This window comes from Penicillium rubens, assembly GCF_028828025.1.
Source record: "Penicillium rubens strain IBT 27055 chromosome Unknown utg000003l_segment0_segment0, whole genome shotgun sequence".
Lineage (NCBI taxonomy): Eukaryota > Fungi > Ascomycota > Eurotiomycetes > Eurotiales > Aspergillaceae > Penicillium > Penicillium rubens.
In genome coordinates, this window is record NW_026890601.1 from 7,051,749 (window position 1) to 7,072,869 (window position 21,121).

A 21,121-nucleotide genomic window follows, 5' to 3' on the forward strand; every position below is an offset into this window, starting at 1 on the left:
TGCGACGATGGGCCCGTGGTCTGTGCGTTGATAAGGTTGCATTGGTCGATCCCCCGGATCTATAAAAAGTTACAAGGGTTGGGATGCTTTATTTTATTGACAGATCAGGGATTTCAACGACTTGGGATAAGAGGGACGGTGAGAGAAACAGTGAGGGGGGTATTGCATATTCTACATCTATGCCAGGCGCACTTGCAGGTCAGTTGTACATGTATTTGGGGAGGAACTATGGACATCCTATGGGAAAGTGATCCAAGCCACACAGAAAAAAATTCATCCACAGTAACTTGAAATAGTACACAAGAGACAGGATAGAAGAGCAGACCGAATTGTCCGCCGGTCTTTCACATCGTGGAGGCTTCATGCCCGAGCGCGATGAAACGAATACAACATAGGCAGATCCATCGTGAAATACCCACAACCCCAACCCCACAATATAGCACATTTAAGAATCAAGTAAAAAAGGTCAAGTAAAAATTTGCTCTCAGAAGGTCAACTGCGAGCCTCCGATCAAGCTTGCCCGGCCGCCACGGAGGGTGTCGCCACGTCCGATGGATGCGAAGCATCATCAAGACCGATTCATCACAGAGCAAAAAGTGAGCCCACCACCCACCTTCTCCCCCGAACCCACTTCACCAGAGTCCACAGCACCAGGAAATACAGATCCCTTATATCCGTTGCTTAAGCGAGCGCCGAGGCTTGAGAAGACGAACGCCCACTGTGTCCGAGAAAAGATCCCTGGTGTGCTTCATATCTCTGATGTGCTCAAACGGTCGCCCGTGCAGCATCCCCATACTTCTCTCACCAGCACTGATTGCCTCCTCTTTACGTGTCCTCACTGGCTTCTTGAACCGTGGCAGCCCGCTGCCCTTCCTCCTTCAGTGCCGCTCGTCACGGGTGAGTCTGCTGTCGAATGCCCCCGCCAGTTGTTTTTATCGTTCCAGGTGAGTCTGGTGTTGAAGTTTGTGTAAAGTAAGGTTGGTGGGGAGAGGGGAAGAGAAAGAGGGAAGGAGGAGAAGTAAGAGAAGGAGGGTATTTATATGATGGGGAAACACGACAACTTCTGAATTGGGAAAGCACCTCGACACCTACTTGGTGACAGCACTTGAATTAGTAAACTGACAGTCACTTCTTTGTCAATTGTTGAGATAATCAAAGCTATTAGGTACTCCAGGGCTCCAAGGCTCAAGGGCCCCTGGAGAACAACAAGTTTACTTCGGCTATCTTGAAACACCTACATCTCTGCAGCTGCATCCCACCGCAGGCTAGCAGACCTCGACATCGTCCGAGCCACATAATACAAGCACATCGGCGTTAATAAAGTACGAACAGATACCCTAGTCCAAAGCCATATAGGTTTCAGGGTAGCTTTTAAGGTTGCGGCTGTTACTGGGGTAGAGTTAACATAGCATATATGGGTATCATGAAGTGATTTTTGGTAGTATATATAGGTAGTCTATTAGAACAATATGCACCCGGGAGACGCAAAGTAACAAAATATGAGAGACAAACAGCAAGGTCAGTAGATGGCCCAAAAGGCATTAGAAAAGAGAACAAATGCGCCCAAGACAAAATGACAACGAAATATAAACAAAGAATGAGAAATATTGACAAGAAATCGGCGACACAATTTAGTTGCCACCCTTCGACTTCTTCCCAGGAATCAGCTTCATCACTGATTCCTTCAGATCCGCACTGCTCCAGCGCTTCACGCGAACAAGATAGTACATGATAGTAGCGACGAAGATATTGAAACCAATGAAAGCCCACATAATACCAAAGTTGCGCCACCTTTCAGAATAAAAGATATTGGCCGTGGACAGGTACTGATCCGCAACTTCGAGGGAGCAGTAACTGCAGTCACTTGTAGCCTCGGGATTGAGCAGCTTACCACCGGCGGCAGCGGCATACTGCATGAGGTACTGTCCGCAAGTCTGACCGGAGGGCGGATCGAAGACGGCTAGTTCGGCGGCCGAGCATACCACCTGGCGATTGTGAAGCTGTGTGCTGGCCATGCCGCCGACCCAGTATGTGAATGGGGAGACACGGTACATGAAGATCCAGAAGCCGGGAAGGGCAGATGGGGGCTGCATCACACCGCAGAAGGTGAGAGACATTGCGAAGAGAAGAACGACAACTGCACTAGCGGTTTGTTCGTCTGGGAGACCGGCAATCACCATGTGCGTGAAGGTACTGGCGTAGATGAAGAAGATAATGCAGAATAGGAGGACGGTTCCCTGAGTCAGTGAACTGGGGACTCCAACGACAGCATAGAAGTACGAGGCGTAGGTCAATACACCCATGACGACCATGAAGGGGATCTCCACAATAATGTTTGCGATGAGGAAGGCTTTCCAGGAGTAGGATTTGCTGGGACGTTCACGTCCCTCGTAGAGCGATCGCTGGCTGACGAACACGGGCATGATCTGGTGAGATTAGTGTATGTTCATTTGCTTGAATTTTGGTTGCATACCTGTTGGGCCAATGACGAGAAGATTGTACAAATCATGAAGAGAGAGTAGATGACGGTCTGCATGCCTTGGAGCGACGTTTTGGCACTGTAGAAAGAGAAACCAATGAACAGACCAGAGACAATTCCAAGTCCCCATTTCGCCAGAATATAGGACGGCATGCGCCAGTATTGCTGGAACACGCGATATGTGACCTGTGACAGTTGGAACATGAACGGCATAGCGAATTCAGAGTGGCTTTGTGCTGAATCATCGGCGGAGGGGGGTTGGTGTTCCTTTTCTTTATGGATTCGATCGATTTCAGTTTGGACCTGCTTGCTTTCATCGCTCTGCTTCCACACATCGTACCAGTCCTGGCCCTTATTATTCTGACCAGCGTTGACAATACCAAGCATGTATTCAGCTGGATTCTCGTCATCCGCACACTTGCGAGCACCGTTGGATTCGAAGTACTCGAGCATTGTGCTCGAATTTTCTCCAACCGGACCGAAGTACACAGTCTTACCGCCTCGTGCGAGGAAGAGCAGCTGATCGAATTGTTGGAAGAGCATGGCGCTGGGTTGATGGATTGTGCAAAGAACTGCTTGGCCGTGCTCGGCAAGCTTGCGAAGGAATGAACAGATAGCCCAGGAACTCTGAGAGTCGAGACCACTAAGACATAGTTAGTATTTGGAAGGAATGAGAATTCGTCGGACAGGGTACTTGCCTGGTAGGCTCATCCAAAAAGAGTAGCAGCTTGGGTTTGGCGGCCAATTCGACACCTATAGTCAACAGCTTGCGCTGTTCGACATTCAAACCCTCACCTGGGACACCAACAATGGCTTCGGCAAACTCCTCCATCTTCAACATTTTGATGACGTCCTCAACATAGTCGTACTTCTCCTTAACCGATACGGAGGCTGGCTGACGCAACATAGCACTGAATCGCAGAGACTCACGCACAGTAGCGGTATCGAGGTGAAGATCCTGTTGCTGAACATAACCTGTCTTTCGCTGGAAACTCTGATCCAGTCCATGGCCATTGACAAACATATCACCGGTGATAACGCCCATTGATGTGCGGTGCGCCAATACATCAAGCAAAGTCGTCTTACCAGCACCGCTGACACCCATAAGTGCAGTCAGCGTTCCAGGCTTGACCCATCCAGAAACGTTATCCAAGAGACGACGTGGCTCGCCCTTAATCTCGATATCATAAGACACATCGCGCCAAGTAAAGGTATCGGTCTGAGGTTGGATGGCACCCATTCCCTTGTCCTCTGTACCCGCAGCAGGCTGAGCTTGGGATAGCTTGGTGCTTTCAACATCGGATCCAGACTTATGATCCTGGCGGAAACTGGCAGGCTCGTGACCGCGACGGAAGACCAGAGCTTCGGCGGTGCTTGTAGTAGCGGAGTTCAGCTCGCTCGCGACAAAGTAGATAATCATGAAACCGATCAAGAAGGCTATCAGGATACCAAAGTTTCGCCAGACGTGGGAATAGCTGTAGTCGTAGTTCAGTTGAATGTACCGGTCACCGCTGACTGTTCTAGAGCCTGCTTCCGAACCTGCCGCAGTGCAACTGAATGCATGGCCTGATAGGTCGGCGTAGGAGGGAACGTAGGATGAGCAAGGGAACTCGCGACCATGGAACTCGTTGGCAATCAGTATCTCGAAGGCGTAGTAGATCGGGTTGAGATAATGAATCCATTCGAACCACGGATGCATCGACGGAACAGGGAGGACAAAACCGGTGTAAACAACGAGGACCAAAATCATGACACCTGCCAGACCCATTGCCTGTGAGATAGTCTTGGTCACAGCAGCTAATGTGCGGAAGATTGCACTCATGACGAATGTGATGATGAAAGTGATGAGGAAGTAGAGGAAGAAGTTGGACGCTTCTCGTTTCAGACCGGCCAGGAAGTATAGGATGATGTTGAACACGACGGACAATGCAAACTTGACTGGTATATCACTGATCACGCCAGCAATAGCTTCCGTGGCAGGATGATAAAAGGCAAAGGAAGCATGTTTTTCGACAATTGGGCGTTGCGAGTAGAGACTGTTGATTTCGGACATTGCTGTGAGGGCATTGAGAAGGACGGCAAAGAACAGAGTTGCACCTTTTGAGGTAAACCCTGCAGTTGCATCCGGAGTCCCGTAGAAGACTGATCCGATGATCAGAGCCATGATAATATTAGTGACTACCACAGAGATGGTCGAGGCGGCGTCGTTCCAGAGTCTTTGATAGGCGCGGATGGTGTTGAGTTTGATTTGCATAGGAACACTGATGATGTATGGAGACTTGGGCCGGGTGTGTTTGGCCTGAACGCCACGCTTCCATTGCTGGAAATCAGCGAGGGCTTGCACATCCTTTCCGATGGGGTTCTTTCCTTCGTATTCAGCAGTTTCATTCAGCAATTGCTTGTATTCAGGTGACTTGAGCCATGCAGTCTCGAAGTCCTCAGGCGTACGGGGAACACGATTTTCCATGCCGGGCTTAGTTTGTCGCTCCTGGGGATTTGTAATCGAAGTGAGGAAATCTCCAGTGGTCTGTCGAGCAGGGCAAGCCCAGCCCTGCCTCTCAAAGTAGGACTTGGCTGCGGCAGCAGGTCCGAAGAAGATTTGGTGGCCTTCGTAAAGTACAATCACCTTGTCAAATATATCGTAGATGCTCTGACTTGCCTGATAAGCAGCAACTGCATGACACGAGCCAGTAATATCAGAGGACAGTCGCAGAGCCTCGACAAACTTCAATGCCGTGGCGGAATCCAGTCCTCGAGTAGAGTTGTCCCAGGCGGCGATTGGAGCATGGGCTACGGCCATCTCTGCGATACTGACACGCTTTCGCTCACCACCCGAAACACCACGGATGAAATCGTCTCCGACGCGCGTGTTATATGTGTGACTCAGTCCAAAGACAGCCATGGTAATCTGAGCCACGTACTTGGCAAACTCCGCGCGCGACATGCCTTGGAATCGATGGGAGGGAGTTCGTGTTGCAGCTGCAAACTCCAGAGTCTGACCGACGGTCAAATGAGGGAAATGTCTGTCAACCTGCACAATTCAGAATTAGCAATATTTTCATTGGCGTGGTCGATGTTGGGACCGTACCTCTTGGTTGTATACTAGTTCGCCCTTGAACTCTTTTATCATGCGAGATTGAGGAATCCCTAGAGACTGTTAGCTCTATTATAGAATGCTGGAGTTTGGAACTTACCGTTGTAATGAATGACACTGTCCTTATCCAAATTCAACCCATGCAGCTCTCCAGTCATAGACTTCAGAAGAGTGCTACAGCCAGCACCTGGTCGACCTAGCACAAGCAACAGCTCACCACTTTTCAGAAGACCATTGAAATCCTTGAGAATTCGCCTTTGAGGAGATTTTGATTCACGGATGATCTGGGGCAACCGAAAAGGGGCAGTCAGGGTCGAGGTGACTGTATCTTGGAACTGCAGCGCAGCGCCCGATCCATATACATTGAGCTGTTTGAAAACGACGTCCGAGGTGTGTCCCGAGTGGCCCTCCCGGTTGATATCGTTGAAGGCCGCCTTGAGCCATTTCCGCAAATCGAACTTTCCGGATTGGGGGTCGAGAGCTGGATCTTGTTGAGCGAGGACTGCAAGGTTATCTGTGGTTCCAAGAGTCGATTGTCGGCGTGACCGTGCAGTGGCTATTTTGGTGAGGGTCTCGACATCGACTTGGTCGATTAATTCCATAGGAGAGTCGCCGAGAGTTGATGCGTCTCCGGTATGGGGTGGACTTTGTTCATCCTTTTCCCTAAGCTCGAAGGAGCTTGTCTCGGATGTCATCGTGCCGAGATAAAATGGGAATCGAGCACAGGGATGTTTATACAGATATTTGAGAACAAACTATAGTAAAAAACTATTCAAGGGGGAGGGGATGATCAGGTATTTAAAGTCTGGGCTCTGTGGCCATTTCCGTTTCTAGATGACATCTTCCATTGTAATAGCAACTGTGGGTCGGGCTCGGGTGTCGGAGCAATTGAAGGAATATATGAGTGGAGTTGTGCCTTGCTATGATCCGAGAGCTATGATTTGGTGGATCGACATGAAATTGATCTAGCAGGTTCCTTCAAGTTTGAAACAGGGGAGGCTAGTCGGCGTAACTACGTCCTGTGCTGCCCTACGATATCATTGACGCCATTCAAACTTAAAAGTCTCTAAGCCCCGGGATGAGTCAGCGGGACTTTCCAAGCTGGACCCGGGAGACCGGGAAACGGATCTTGACGATCCCGAGCCCCCCGCCCTCCGACATTGGGCTAGGCACCAATAGACGGCACATGCATTATGTGCATAAATCTAATTATGCCATGGGCTATTCCGTATTTGGTAAAGTTTGCGAGGATCCTGGAGGTCTGAAGTCTTCCCGCCCCACATTTCTCTGGGATGTCCCTTTATTAATCCACAATTAATTATGAAAGACCCTGTAGCAAACATTCGGACGAAAATTCGGTTCAAATAATTGGGCCTGTATCGGCTCGGGAACACGTCGGCACGTTTGCATTTTGAAACCAGATTCCGGCATCTCCCCGTACTAGGGCTCCTATTTACAATTCGTCTTCGGGACCTGTTACGCCCGAACGAAGTAATTCTTACACGAGGATGCCTGTACTGTATGTTGCACAACGCACCCCGATATGCCGGATCGTACATCTGATGGCGTCAGTGTTTGCTGTCATAATATTTATTTGTATCATTTTTAGAATCCTAGGTCATTCATGGCCACCTTTTGATCATATTTTTCCTGGTGGGGCGCAGATTACCCCGGCATGCCATCCATGTTCGAAAGTTCCCTCTGAACAAACACCGTTTTCGAGAGACTATTGATCTCGCCGTCACGCTATCTATAGTACTAAATTAATAAATAGTGGCATATGGTGGACAGCCCACGGAATAGCTAACCGTATATGTAACTAGTCACCGTTAGTCTCGTAAAATAAGCTGTGATTATGTAGATCACATGCGATCACATGTTATCACATGCTTAATGATTATTCTTTGCTGTTTGCAGGGTTTGACATTGCTCCATCCTATATAGGGTTATCCCTGCCCTTTCTGGTATTTTGGATTGACTGCACTCTTTACTCAAAGACCTGGCACATAACGACTAATGGAAGAGTCAAACCATTTCTACAAACTATGTCCATAACAAGAACTAACTGCAGGATCTAATTGTAATGTTTACCTACTGAGCTAATATACAGCCTAAAAATAGTGGACAGAGAGGTCATACAGGGTTATATCTACATGGGTGGTAAATCAAAAGCAAAGGACAGAACGAGTCTAAATGATTTTGAATAGTGCTCATTGTTCCTTGTTCATGCAAAGAAATTTCTTCCACATTGCCTCCGCGAGTGTTGAAACTCGAGCGAGAAAGCAAGCTGAAAGTAGATAGCACACCACAACCACTGGAAACCAGTGACAAAAGGGCTTTGGGAACAGTGTCCAGAAAATACGGAGTTGACCGGTGCTGTCAAATGTGGAGGCGGTTGGATCTGTAAGCCAACTTGGACGTTTCATCCCTTGGGTGACTGCCGAAGTTGTACTCATGGTAGACCGGGCTTATTCAATTTAAAGACCAAATGCTGCCAGCTAGAAGAGGAAGGACTATATATCAGGGACGTCAATTTTGCTTAGCCACACTTCAAGACTGGCGTAACTGTTACAGAGGAGCTCGCTTGACCCTCTGATCGTTCAGATCTTGCTATAAGACACATATCTAAAACCTTACTGCTAGAAAGTCTGCTAGAAAGAGGATTTAAATGGAGACAACCTGTCCTCTGTTCAAAGAAATAAGGCGGGTTTAAAATAAAGCTAAAAAGCGGTGAAGGTAAGATTTTAACAAGGTCACCAGAAATCACGTGGCTGTTCAGTCACATGACACTTTACGCTAACCGGTGAACTCACCTGGACACCTGGGCAGCTCCAAGGGCGCTGACCTGTAGTCGAGCTCAACGCACACACGTGTGCTGATCTGCCATCAGGCCGTTTTGCCCCTAGCACCATAAATTGCCGTACAGCCAGATTTCTATTTCTGCCACTATCCTTAACCATATGGCACCCATGCATGCAAACCCGATATTTTTCCATTCTCGTGGCCACACTATGCGAGTATCTCGCGTTCTGGCGATTCGTGACAGCCGTCACACAGCCTTCGAGCAGACCTGATATTAGCATGAGGGTTGCACGACTTGCATAAGACCCGTGTATACTGCAGTACTCCCCAATGGTTAGTGCCAGGGACTTATCCATCTATAGTTAGGGCCCTGTGCGGAAGGACCACTTGTCGTCTACTTCGTCCCTTTTGGCGCATTTCTGAGGCTGAGGCAGACGAGCAAAGCTCAGATAACTATTAATAACTTCATGACACAACTAATTAACAAAGAGAATTCAAGCAGCTGGGTTTTGGCCCCTAGCTGCCATCTTCACGGTGGGCGCTATTCATCCAGCTATACGAGGTGCAATGCTGATCGCGCTTCACGATCATCCCATTGGTTCTTTTCAGGCTCTGGCGTCCTGCCAAGGCGTCGAAATAGGCTCGTTGCGCTGGGGCTGAAACAATAGTGTAAGCGTCTCCCGTCAAAGGGCGCTTGCTCCAGGGGATTTAAACGAACCCTTCCTCATATCGTGCAGGAAAGGTTCATGTTCGGCTGGAAATTGTCCTTGAGTGTTCATTATCTGAGGCTCCGATTAAGTCACGTGCCAGCATCACCACGCAGCAATGGCGTTCTCTTTTCCTTTGTACCTCCTCCTACCGCTCCTAGTCACTGTTACGAGCGCCCAATCCACTTGCCCCGAGGAAGAAATAGTTTACTCACCATTTCGACCTTGGTTCAGCTTCAATTATGGCCCCGAACCGGGCGACTGCTGGAAGGCCGCCATCTGCACACTCGGCCAGGCCGACCCAGCCCGCAATCAGCAATTTGCAGCCACAGCACTAGTCATGGGCCTGCTACCTATGGTCTTCCGAGACATTGCATGGCCTGAAAGAAGAGTCGTGCTTGTTTCATCGCCCCTCCCTACCCTAGCAGAGGTTGTTGTTCGGGCGCTGGGGCTTGAACCTGTCGTTAAGGGGGGTGTGGCCGGGTGGTCGGATGAAGATAGCGAGCGCTGGGTGGATTGGCTGCGCAATAGCTCGATTGCAGGGGCGGCGCTGCGGTCGAGATATCGTGCCATGGCGCTGGTGTTTGCTAGTCTCTTTGCGCTGCTGGCCGCGTATGCAGGGTTGGCGCTTGTAGAGATCTACTCGAAGCGGACTGCATTGGGCTGTGTATACCCTATCATTGCGCTGACTTGGTGTCTTGTTGGTGTTATTCCCGCTGCGATCCATGCGCTCTTTGAGAGCTTTCGGCGGAGAGGAGTGAAGAAGGGCTCGGAATCGGGCGATACTAGGGCGTCCGCGGTGCAGGGGGCAGACCAGCTATGGCCTGTCCAGATGTCGTGGGGAATTTACTATATTATCGGAACTTTGGTGTATACTTCCATCATGGCGGTTACACCGTTGGAGCTGTTTGTTTGGGTTGTTATCATGGCTGTTGTGTCGGGTACTGGGAAAATGCTTGCACTTTATATCTGCTTGATGTTGAGGAGTCCGGCATGAGAGGACTGCGACTCGAACTGGGGTAAGCTGCTGCGTGGGAATCTCCTTACGTCGAAACCATGAGTGTATGTGTACTTGAAATGGTCCATAACAAATTCAGGTCTGTGGATTCGCCAGATACCTGCAATATATATCTATAGAAATACCCGCCGTCTTTACCTCCTTCTAATTGGAAATTACCGCTACCGTACCCTGATTTTTATTATACATATCTATTTCTACATATACTCCCCACTGTATTAACTTAGATTAGGTCGGCTGAGTGGAACGCTAGTGGGGTTTCAAGGTTCAATGCTCAGAAAAGCCAATAAGGCTAATATTGTTCGAATGCGCTTTGGCCCCATAGACATACTCCCGAGGTCCCTTCTTTCTTTACCGTTTCGGGAATGCACTTCCGGGTGGCCCTTGCCAGCAGTGCCACGAAGCCACCTGCCACTCCGTGCGCCGAGCGCTGGGCGTCACATTGACCAGACGTACCTTCGTATTGTCGCCAATTGAGCCAGCGATGTAGGATAATCCAACAGCAGCTAGTTCAGGGCTAACTTAGGTTTCTGTGAGTCCGAGTCGTCGCTATAAGAAAATATTTATAGGGCGACATGAAGGCACTGAAGCGTGGAAAGAGCAAGAGTCTGTTTTGAGATTAGGGATTCTGAGTGTGTTGAAATAATGTAGAATATTGACAACCAAATATCAATCAACCTGTGACCTCGAAAAGTGATGAGACAGGATTTCCAAGGTTGACATCAGCGGGGAAGATCGGCTCCGATCGGAGGCAACCTTGGAAACTTCGAAGCTTGGACTTCCCCCGGACTCCCCCTCTTCCTCATCCTGACCTCAGAAATATAATCTCACCATGGCAATCGAGTCACTACGCGAAATCAACGAGTATAATCTACGAACATTCCGGCGCCACTATGTCTCCGAGATCTCAGGCTCGCTTGGCGACCTTGGCACATTCCTGCCTATCGCGATTGCGCTAGCTATCAACGGCACCGTCTCTCTTGCCAGCACATTAATATTCTCGGGGATTTTCAATATCCTAACGGGTGTATTTTTCGGTATTCCGCTGCCAGTTCAGCCGATGAAGGCCATCGCCGCAGTTGCCATCGCGCGTAGTTTCTCAAACGGCACGATCGCTGCGGCGGGGATCTTCGTCGGTGCCTGTATCCTTATTTTCAGCGTGACGGGTATCTTGCGCTGGTTCACCGGTGTAATCCCTATCCCGGTTATTAAGGGTATCCAAGTCGGGGCGGGGTTATCTCTCATCATCGCAGCCTGCAGCAGCATGCTGCATCCGCTAGGTTGGATCAGCCCCTCCTGGGCCGATAACCGTATCTGGGCAGTTGCTGCATTTGTTGCACTTCTGCTCACCAATATTTATCGTCGAGTACCCTATGCGATTGTCGTGTTAGTGCTGGGTCTGGTATTTGCTACTATTCGGACTACACTGGCGGGGCATATGCCCGGTTTCGAAGTGTGGCATCCTTTCGCCCTTGTTCCGACCCCGCATCAATGGCGTGTCGGTGCAGTGGATGCTGGTATTGGCCAAATCCCTCTTACCACGCTCAACTCTATCGTGGCGGTCGTCCACTTGGCGAATGATCTGCTGCCGAATGTGCGCACTCCATCCATCACCCACGTCGGGCTGAGCGTGGCCGGCATGAACTTGATTGGCTGCTGGTTCGGTGCTATGCCAGTCTGCCATGGCTCTGGTGGTCTTGCGGCGCAGTATCGGTTCGGAGCTCGCTCAGGAGCAAGTGTGATATTCCTCGGCCTGTTGAAACTTCTTATCGGCTTGCTCTTCGGAGAGACATTGGTTGACCTGCTGAAGCGCTTCCCAGCTGCCTTTCTCGGCGTGATGGTGATCGCGGCTGGTGCAGAGCTGCTTAGCGTGGGCGAGAGTCTCAACACCACTGGTGCTCGAGACCTCAAGCAGGCTGATGGTGGCCTTCTGTCAAATGTAGGGCAGCATCTTGGTCCTGTTCTCACAGATGAGGAACGCAGTCGTCGCTGGACCGTCATGATGGTCACTGTGGGACTATTGGTAGGGTTCAAAAATGATGCGATCGGCTTCATAGCTGGTATGCTTTGCCACTGGTCCTACGACATCCCAAAATGGTGGGAGCAAGCGCGCAGCCGCTGGTCAGAGGGTCGTTTGCGTCTACATGACTAAACATACATTTCATACAATAGCATCGGAAACCGGGGGTTTATAACCTCCCGACATCCTTCACATATTCATGAAGACCTCACCAGATATATTATCTTCAATTTATACATAGCAGGTACATTTACCTACTATAAGCAAATGCAAATATTTAACACTCACCCTAAAACTGGACATTCCTAGTATCCACATCACTGTCTCTCCGCAGCCTTGTATCCGTACTAGGATCCTCATACGGGCGGTTCTCCTTTGCCGACGACGATAGGCCGTCCGCGGCAAAATCCACATCCCGTCCGATCCTCCGACCAGCAGCATCCCTCATCTGTCGATGACGTCTAGTAACCCCACCGATATCATACTCGGATTGGTCATTATAAGTACCGGTCACGGGGTCATAAACCCTAGACCCCAGCGGCGAAGAAGCCACATTAAACGAATCGTTCTCGCTGGCCCCATCCAAGAGTTGAGCCGCCGAACCACCAAAATCAGCCAGGACACGGGGCGTGGAAGCTTCGGACGTGTTATTTTGGGAATCTGGAACATCATCGTCTAGCTCGGTGATGCGTCTTATCCCACCTGCAGAGGTACCACCTGCGGGCTCCGGTAAAGCCAATAGTTCCTGGCCTGTGTTGTCGTATCTGCGTTCCTCAACGACTGCTGGTTGGCCTAGATCTTGCTGGGCCGTACGTACGACTGTCGTGCCGTCGGCCTCGGTGTATGAGGTTGTTGAATACCTGTGTCCGGTTGTAGTCTTGCCGTCGCTGCCGTTGGTTGTGGAACTGTAGTAGTACGAGGAACTTGTGAAAGAGTCGGACATCGTGGTGAACCGTAGTGCTCGGTGGGATATGGGAGAGGAAAAGGTTTAACTGGTCCACTTTTGAGTGATTTGCAGTTGAGTTTGTTTACTTGGGTGAACGGAAGGGTTGATACTGATCTTTTGGAGGCTCTTTTTACCGTTGGTTTGCTTGTAGAAGCGTCCCTGTGGGAAATGTTGGCATCGGCACTGTGGAACTTGTATTGGTAGCTTTCGAAGTTCAACATGTTCGATTTCGATAAGTTTATATAGTTCGTCTTGTCTTGTCCTGTGGCAAGTGAAGCTTGCCTCTTGCATCATTGCCTCATGCGGCAACTAACCTCTATGGCAGAGGCAAAGACCCATCGGTGTCGCCGAGGGGTCTGGAGATACCCCACGAGAATTGAGCCGGGGAAACAGAGCATAGATTGAGCGTGTGAGCGTTGTCCATAAAGGCCGCGTGCACGGATAAAGCCCCAGATAAGGTACTGGGCGTATCAAAATGGCTTATCACTCCCCCGCTTTTGAACATCGAAACCAACTCATCTCCAACTCTGGAACATAAAGCACCCTATGGCTGGACTTACCGAAGCTCAAGTTGCCTCCTTCAAGGAGAACGGGTACCTCGTCCTCCCCGACTACCTCACCCCAACCGAGGTCACCGCTCTCCTCGCCGAGACCAACAAACTCCTCGAGGAGTTCCCACTAGAATCCCACCCCCTCACCCAGTTCACAACGGGCGACGAAACCGCCGAGCATGTAGGCGACGACTACTTCCTGGACTCGGGTGATAAGATCCGCTTCTTTTTCGAGCCAGACGCGTTCGGCACCGAGCCGGATCCATTAACCGGCCGCGCCGCGCTACTGAAGCCCAAAAACCGCGCCGTCAACAAGATCGGTCATTCTCTGCATACCTTGTCGCCTCCCTTCAAGGCCGTATCTCTCAACGAGCGGAACGCTGCTGTGGCGCGGTCTTTGGGTTTCGTCGATCCTCGCGTGCTGCAGAGTATGGTTATCTGCAAGCAGCCCTCGATTGGTGGGGCTGTGCCGTCTCATCGCGATTCGGAGTTTTTGTATACGGACCCGCCTTCTGCCGTAGGCTGGTGGTATGCGCTGCAGGATGCGGGACCGGCGAATGGGACGCTGGGTATGTACAAGGGGTCGCATACAGGAAGGAAGGGTGGACACATTGCTAGGAGATTTGTGAGGAGGGAGAATGGGACGGGAACGGAGTTCATTGAGAATCGGGGCCCCTCGCTCCCCAAAGGCATGGAGGAGGAGAAGAGTTCGGAGGCTACAGATGAGGATCTGGAGATTCTTGATATCAAGGCTGGATCGCTTGTGCTCATTCATGGAAATGTTTTGCATAAGAGCGAGAAGAATACCAGCCTGAATAGTCGGTATGCCTATACCTTCCATGTTATCGAGGGCGCAGAGGGGTGGGAGTATGATGCGCGGAATTGGTTGCAGCCCCCTGCTGGCGGGTTCTCAAAGTTGAATACTTGATACACAGAATACGAATGAATGATGTTACGGTCAATAATGGTAAATAGTTCGACTTTTATTCTCTATGCAAATCCTGTACAAAAGATGGCCCGCCATATACACCGAGTGTGCGAATCCCAGACACCCCGAACTCCAAGTTGCGATTCAAGGCCGTCAGATCAGGTTGCCTTCAACATGTCAAGCATTCCCTTTGTTTGCCACGCTTGTTGGGCCATCTCCACTTCGTCGCGCACGCGGCGGTGCAGACGCTCAACCATCTTGTCCACCTGGGCGGACTGGCCCAGGTTTCCAGAGTAGATATCGAGGAGGTTCATGGCGACCTCGACGCTGAGTTCGACCAGGCGGGGTTCGCGGATGTTCTTGTGAACCCACTGCAGGACGGGCTGGAGGGTGACCTCATCGCGGTCCTTTAGAGAGGCGCGGAGGGCGGAGCGGTGCCGCAGGGCCGTAAGCAGTGTAAGTTGTGCAGTCTTGTCGGCCGAGCTGAGAACTTGGTCTAGCGCAACAGAGTAGCGTGCCTTACGGAGGTCATTCTCCCAAGGCTGCTCTCTCTTCCGCTTCTTACGGTCCTGGCCCTCAATGACAATCTCCACACCTTCTCCGATGAAATCGCGTCCACGCAGACGCTTTTCCCATCCAGAGCCACGGGCCTTCTTCTTCTTAGCGACTTCACGGTCGTGTTCCTCCAGTTTGCCCTCCAGCAGAGCTGCCATTTCCTTGCGGCGCTCCCGCTCCTTGATTTTCTGTTGACCAGACAGGCGGGTCTTGATAGACAGAAGACCTGACTGCATACCAACAGCAATGTGCTTATCCTCATATTCGGTTCCGGAAGTAATCGCGCGCAGAGAGAGAATGGGCGACGGGTATTTGGATCCAGAGACAGGGTTCCACCCTGTGGTCTCAAAGACTTTCATGTGTCCATCGAGCGCACCACTGAGCAATCGCTCACCATTGGAGGCCAGCGCAAGGGCAGTGACAGTCTTCTGGTGGCTCTGGATCATGTGCAGCGGCTTACCAGCCACAATATCTAGCACCGCAATCTTGTTGTCGGCCGCGGCGAGGACTGTAGTTCCAGCGGGCATGGGCAGAACGGTCTCGATCGCCGCACCCATCTTGAACGTCATAGCGGCACGGTTTCCAACTCGGGGATCCCACAGTCGAACAGTACGATCGTAAGAGCCCGAAACCACCAGACCAGAAGAAGCCATCGAGCCAGGCATGAATGCACCGCTGCGCACATAATCGCTGTGGCCGACAAAGGTGCGCGCACTAGTTTGCGACGGCAAGTCCCATAGCCGCACTGTACGGTCATCACTAGCTGTGAGAACCGATGTGGGGTCGCTGGGAGAGAACTTGGTCACCCATACGGGCTGCTTATGGTCCTTCCATGTCTTGAGGATAGCGCGCGACTTGGAATCGAAAACTTGCACAGCACCGGTGTCATCACCTGTTACCAAGACACGTCCGTCCGCTCGAACATCAGTACCACGCACGGTATCTTCGAAGCGTGTCAGTGTCCGCAGGAGTTTCCGTGTGCGAATCGAATAGATCTGGACTCGTGCGCCTGTTGTCACGGTGAAGACATCGGGCGGTTGTGTAAGAGAGGGGAATGCCGCGGCAGAGGAAGGAATGGAAGGTTGAGTGATGAGATTAACCGGTCCGTTGGCCGGTGACGGAATCAAGAGGGGGTTTTTGAATGTCCGCCAGTATTGTTGCTCGGGCGTTAACTGCGTCGAGGGTAATGAGGCGAGCTTGACCTGCTGCAGAGGCAGGACGGGCGCCGCCATGGTTGCAGTGGTGAATAGACAGCAAGTTGTTCAGGGGATGTTATTTAGGTAGTTAACCCAGGATGAGCAATGGGAGGGAGGAAAGTTAAGCCGACTAGAGTGCTATCATGAAGTTCATGAAGACCATCTTTTTTTCTGCCGATCAAAAAAGTTCGTCTGGCCCAATCGGGAATGGTGGCGGTAGGTGTTAATGCCTGAGACATCAGGCTATAATATATGGCCTGAGGCCACATACCAGAAATTAGCCTCTTGGCATATCCACCAGCGTCATTCTTGACTTTACCTGTGCATCAATGGTATGTGACAGGCTGACAGCCGCCAGAGCGTAGAGTGGACCCCTCGTGAGAGGATTCCAGAGTAAAGATAAATTTACAAGAAACCTCGACCTCGATGCTTCTGGATTTCCCGATCTCCACCCACTACAGGTTCTCTTCACGAGGATACAAGCACCATGCTCCAGGCCACTCAGCTTTCCTCGGCAGACCATCTGCATAATATTCCGAATTGACAGGTGACATTTGCATCTTCCATTTCGGGTAATCTATTCTGTCCGGAGTATCGATCCTTGGTCTTGTATGTTCACCATCATGGTCAATCAACCTCGAGAGATCTTCGAGTAAGCCTAACGCCTTCCATCAATCTATCCGCCTAGAGATAAACTGAATCTGATGGATATTCGTTGTATGCCGCAGGCTTCCATATTTTAACCATCTTGTCATGGTAATAATAGTAACCCTGGCAGGGATTGATTGCCCCACGAACCCACTTGAGGCAGTGAGGCAGGCAGCATCATTACCTACATGTAGGTAATCACCAAAGTATCTGGCCGGGGAAGTCAGTAGGGGATGATGTGTGGAGAGCAGGTGAACGAGACAGTCTCACTAATATTGTCAATGTATGACATTCATGCAGTACCACACAAGGCATACCTAAAATCCAAGTCACATTATAACCATGATGATCAGGACTGTGAGTGGTCGCTATGGCAATCCGGTGGGGGCGAAACGGAGATCCATCGTGATGCAGCTCCCAAACCCTAAAGGTGGGGAAGCCGCGACGGGTTGACAGCTTATTGAAGCTCCAATGCAGCTGAAACCTGATTCAAAAACAGGAATTCGGAGGAAACAGGGATGACGATCTTGTCTGGACCGCCTAATGGTCGGCAATGCACGCGCTGTCCCACTAGAATGCGCAATGTCTGCACATGCAAATCTGCGGTGGCTGGGGATTCCGATCGAGCTGAAGACCCACTGGATGTGGAACCTTACTCAGGTTGGGCAGAGGGTTTGAATGGCATCATGCAATGGATTGCAATATATATGAGGATGTTAATATAGATTGAAAATAGAAATGAGACAGTGAATTTCGTAGAGATCAAGCTAGTGCTTCAGTTGGAGGTTGTTTACTCGGATGATGCAAGGTCTATGTATCCATGGTATGGTCCAGACACCGCCAGGGGTAACAACCAATCAACTCCCCAGATCTGATACAACCCCAGCCACCTCCAATACCTGCATCGGACATTCCACTGTCTTTTCTCTTTTCTTCTTCCCCTCTCCCACTGCATTGGCTTGATGGTCTTTCCTGTCTATATCCAATATACCCATTAACAACTGGGTTAGCAATGTCGAAGATCTCCAAGGTCAACCATGCGGCGGGCATCTTCGCTGACATCTCCGTCGATGGCCCCGTTATCGGTACCTTGGTCGCTATCATTGACCGAGCCAAGAATCTACCCAACCGGAAGACTATGGGCAAGCAGAATCCCTATGCTGCAGCACGATTAGGCAAGGAAGCAAAGAAAACACAAACAGATTTGCGAGGAGGACAAACTCCTAGATGGTAAGCTTTTGGCCTGATAGATGTGGGAATCGAAGCTTACTTCTCTAGGGACTCGGAACTCCGATTCACCGTACATGAATCTCCCGATTACTTCAAACTAAAGGTCTCTGTATTCAATGACGATAAGAAGACAGACCTGATCGGCGAGACCTGGGTCGATTTACAAAACTTGATCATTCCGGGTGGAAGCCAGAATGATCACTGGCACCCACTTCAATACCGTGGGAAATATGCAGGGGAAATCCGAATCGAAATGACCTACTACGACACTAGAGAACAGGACGAGGTCCTAATAGGACGCCGACAAGAAGCCGCTGACCGAGTCCAAGGCAAAATCCCCAGTACTCCAAGCAGTAATACGGGCTTGTCTGGTCCGCGGCAATTGAAAGATGTCAAGCGACGACCCTTGCCCAGTGGTCCCCCAGGGGCCCCGGCAAGACCAGCTCTGGAACAAACTCATTCTGCGCCTCCACTTCACCACCCGGCCCCGTCGAGGCCCATCATTCCTGAACATTCAAACACCATAGCGACTGCTCCAGACACTGTCTCCCATGTCCCGAGAAATTCGGAGCCTGCTTACGATGCATCATCTTACCGTGCACCTTCTCCTGTCCCGCCCCCATCTCGGGGTGGGTACGATGGTGCCGATAACACTCAAGAATGGGACAACTCAGCTGTTGCCCCTCTCCGCCGACAAATTACTCATGAACTGCCTTATACCTCCAATGAAGTTACTGATAGCACATACGACTCACGTCTACTACAGCAGCACCAGCAGCACCAGCAACAACAACTACAGCATCAGCAATTGCAGCAAGAACAGCTACAGCGAGAACAACTGCAGCGAGAACAACTGCAGAGGGAGCAGCTGCAGAGGGAGCAACTGCAGAGGGAGCAACTGCAGAGGGAGCAACTGCAACAGCGACTCCAGCAAGAACAGCTCCGGCAAGAGCAATTGCAGCAAGAACAAGTGCAACTGCGGAATCACCCCGAGTATGATCAACCACCTTCTAGAGACTATCGCCTCGCCAGGCAAAGCCAGTACGAGGCAGATCCCCGTGAAGAAGTGCCATACCATTCCACACATCACGATCACTACGCTCAAATAGAGCAACCCCGGTATAATCCGGACCCTATGCCATATGGGGCAATGCATGCACATGGCCTGCCAGCTTCAGACTTTATGCCTTCCTCTATAGGGCCAGTGGATGATTCGCGGTACCATTCGCACAGAGTTCGACCTCTGCAAATCACAGCTCATGGCCATGACTACCATCCAGAGTACGCCGGAATGCAACCACGAGTAGAAGATGAAGATGATGACGGACCTCCCCCTCCTCCGCCAGCACACCGGTCACGAAGGTCGCACTCTCAGCTACCTAGCCCGAAAACCTCGCCCCAACCTTATGCAGCCTACGCACCCCAACCTAATTCTCGATCCTCGGTTCCCCATCTGCCATCGAGCATGTCTACCTCGTCTCACCGCGATCGCTACCAGGAGCCTTCTTCAATGGGAACCTCCCCAGCAATGCCCGCAAGCCTAGTCGCAGGTTATGAACCGCAAGAGTCATCTGAGACAGCAGCACTCGAGCGATCAGCCCCCAGACGCAGCACACACTGGGACGATGAGATGATGATTTCTCAGCCGCCCGCACCAGTTCCTGTGCCAGCACCCGTCCACTACGATGCCCCTGTCTACCCTCTACGAACATCCCCCCGACCTATTGAACAAAGACCCACTTCTAGCAGAGGTGGCTCTGTCAGCCCTGATGTGCGGGCTGTGACCCGGAAGTCAGTCAGTCCGCGGCCCTCTTCCTCAGACGTCGGGGGTGGCTCTTCAATCCCTTTCTCGCCCGACTCTTATATCTCTCTAAACCCGAATGCCTCTCACACCCCCAGCCGAGGTCCTTCGCCGGCTTACGACACGCCTTCGCAAGCTAGAGATGCCGTGATACGTGGAAAGACTGAACCCCATCGAGACGTGGATCACCCAATCATCGGGGATGATGGTCGTGAAATTGACCCCTCTGACCATCTTCCCACCGATACATGGGCACCCGAACCAGAAAGGAAGAACCGCAAGCCTGAGGTTATTATTCGCTTCAAACACTCGCCTCGGCCAACTTCTCGAGGCAACGACTCTCCCTCATCACGCAGCACAGGCCCGCCACGTGTCGGGTTCAGAACGGAGACCACTACCTATCCGTCGGATCGTCCAGTCCAGTACACACCCACCCATGTGCACGCAAGTCCAGGGGCACTGGTCCGAACCCCGCCTCGGCCAGACTACGCGCGTGAGCGCTCCGACAGCTACACGCGAAGTCGGGCGTACAACACACCCACTTCGGTTGAGCGGCCGCGCTCTTCCCGAAGTTCTGTCTCGCCATCTCCGGGGTCTCGATCGCCGCTGTATGACTACAGCTCAGGCCCTCCAATTCCAAGCAAGGTGCCAATCACCGGAGGAAGCCCAAGCTACCCCGTCATGTCTGGCAATCCAAACGGAAACGTTCGCATGGATGCCCTGAGCCGAGAGCTGAGTACGATTGACATTGGCTCCTCGGCGTGCAGCCCTGCCCGGGGGGCCGTTCGAAAGTATGTACCAAGACAACCAGCGTCGATGGGCTTCGCTAGGTAAAACGATATTCTTTCTACACTTATGGATGACTTATGTACGCTATGTCTATTTTGGGCCCTCGGTGGTATATTTCCCTGCAACTTTTTTTTTTTCAGACTGCATTGATCTTGATATCCGGCAAAGATGGCGTTATGGATTTGATTTACGGGGGGTACAGTTCTGATGATGCACACATTTCAGGAATAACCAATGATACCTTAAACCTTGACTCTCGCTAGATGTGTGTTTCTGTAGACTTGAGACTGTGTTTGACAAGTTCGTTGATGTAGCTGCTCGGTGGTCCGACAGTAGTCCTCAGCGTTGTCTATATAA

The 21,121-nt window shown here is 51.0% G+C and overlaps 8 protein-coding genes across 8 annotated transcripts; 5 read left to right on the forward strand and 3 right to left on the reverse strand.

Annotated features, from left to right (window-relative positions):
• Positions 1-551: 551 nt before the first annotated feature.
• N7525_008940 (uncharacterized protein) lies at positions 552-971 on the forward strand (the record flags this gene model as incomplete). The annotated part of the gene is made up of 1 exon (XM_061214553.1): positions 552-971. The coding sequence occupies one exon, from the start codon at positions 552-554 to the stop codon at positions 969-971; it is 420 nt and encodes a 139-aa protein (XP_061068984.1).
• Positions 972-1,631: 660 nt separating this feature from the next.
• N7525_008941 (putative ABC multidrug transporter) lies at positions 1,632-6,268 on the reverse strand (the record flags this gene model as incomplete). Its single annotated transcript, XM_061214554.1, has 5 exons — positions 1,632-2,426; positions 2,474-3,122; positions 3,178-5,510; positions 5,568-5,626; positions 5,674-6,268. The coding sequence occupies 5 exons, from the start codon at positions 6,266-6,268 to the stop codon at positions 1,632-1,634; spliced, it is 4,431 nt and encodes a 1,476-aa protein (XP_061068985.1).
• A 2,932-nt stretch (positions 6,269-9,200) lies between these two features.
• N7525_008942 (uncharacterized protein) lies at positions 9,201-10,079 on the forward strand (the record flags this gene model as incomplete). Its single annotated transcript, XM_002563005.1, has 1 exon — positions 9,201-10,079. One exon carries the CDS (start codon positions 9,201-9,203, stop codon positions 10,077-10,079), a length of 879 nt encoding a protein of 292 aa, XP_002563051.1.
• Positions 10,080-10,932: 853 nt separating this feature from the next.
• On the forward strand, positions 10,933-12,252 carry N7525_008943 (putative sulfate/molybdate transporter; the record flags this gene model as incomplete). The annotated part of the gene is made up of 1 exon (XM_002563006.1): positions 10,933-12,252. One exon carries the CDS (start codon positions 10,933-10,935, stop codon positions 12,250-12,252), a length of 1,320 nt encoding a protein of 439 aa, XP_002563052.1.
• A 157-nt stretch (positions 12,253-12,409) lies between these two features.
• Positions 12,410-13,063, reverse strand: N7525_008944 (uncharacterized protein; the record flags this gene model as incomplete). Its single annotated transcript, XM_002563007.1, has 1 exon — positions 12,410-13,063. The coding sequence occupies one exon, from the start codon at positions 13,061-13,063 to the stop codon at positions 12,410-12,412; it is 654 nt and encodes a 217-aa protein (XP_002563053.1).
• A 549-nt stretch (positions 13,064-13,612) lies between these two features.
• N7525_008945 (phytanoyl-CoA dioxygenase family protein) lies at positions 13,613-14,545 on the forward strand (the record flags this gene model as incomplete). The annotated part of the gene is made up of 1 exon (XM_002563008.1): positions 13,613-14,545. The coding sequence occupies one exon, from the start codon at positions 13,613-13,615 to the stop codon at positions 14,543-14,545; it is 933 nt and encodes a 310-aa protein (XP_002563054.1).
• Positions 14,546-14,703: 158 nt separating this feature from the next.
• On the reverse strand, positions 14,704-16,332 carry N7525_008946 (snoRNA-binding rRNA-processing protein UTP15; the record flags this gene model as incomplete). The annotated part of the gene is made up of 1 exon (XM_002563009.1): positions 14,704-16,332. One exon carries the CDS (start codon positions 16,330-16,332, stop codon positions 14,704-14,706), a length of 1,629 nt encoding a protein of 542 aa, XP_002563055.1.
• Positions 16,333-17,956: 1,624 nt separating this feature from the next.
• Positions 17,957-20,809, forward strand: N7525_008947 (uncharacterized protein; the record flags this gene model as incomplete). The annotated part of the gene is made up of 2 exons (XM_002563012.2): positions 17,957-18,174; positions 18,223-20,809. The coding sequence occupies 2 exons, from the start codon at positions 17,957-17,959 to the stop codon at positions 20,807-20,809; spliced, it is 2,805 nt and encodes a 934-aa protein (XP_002563058.1).
• Positions 20,810-21,121: the final 312 nt, after the last annotated feature.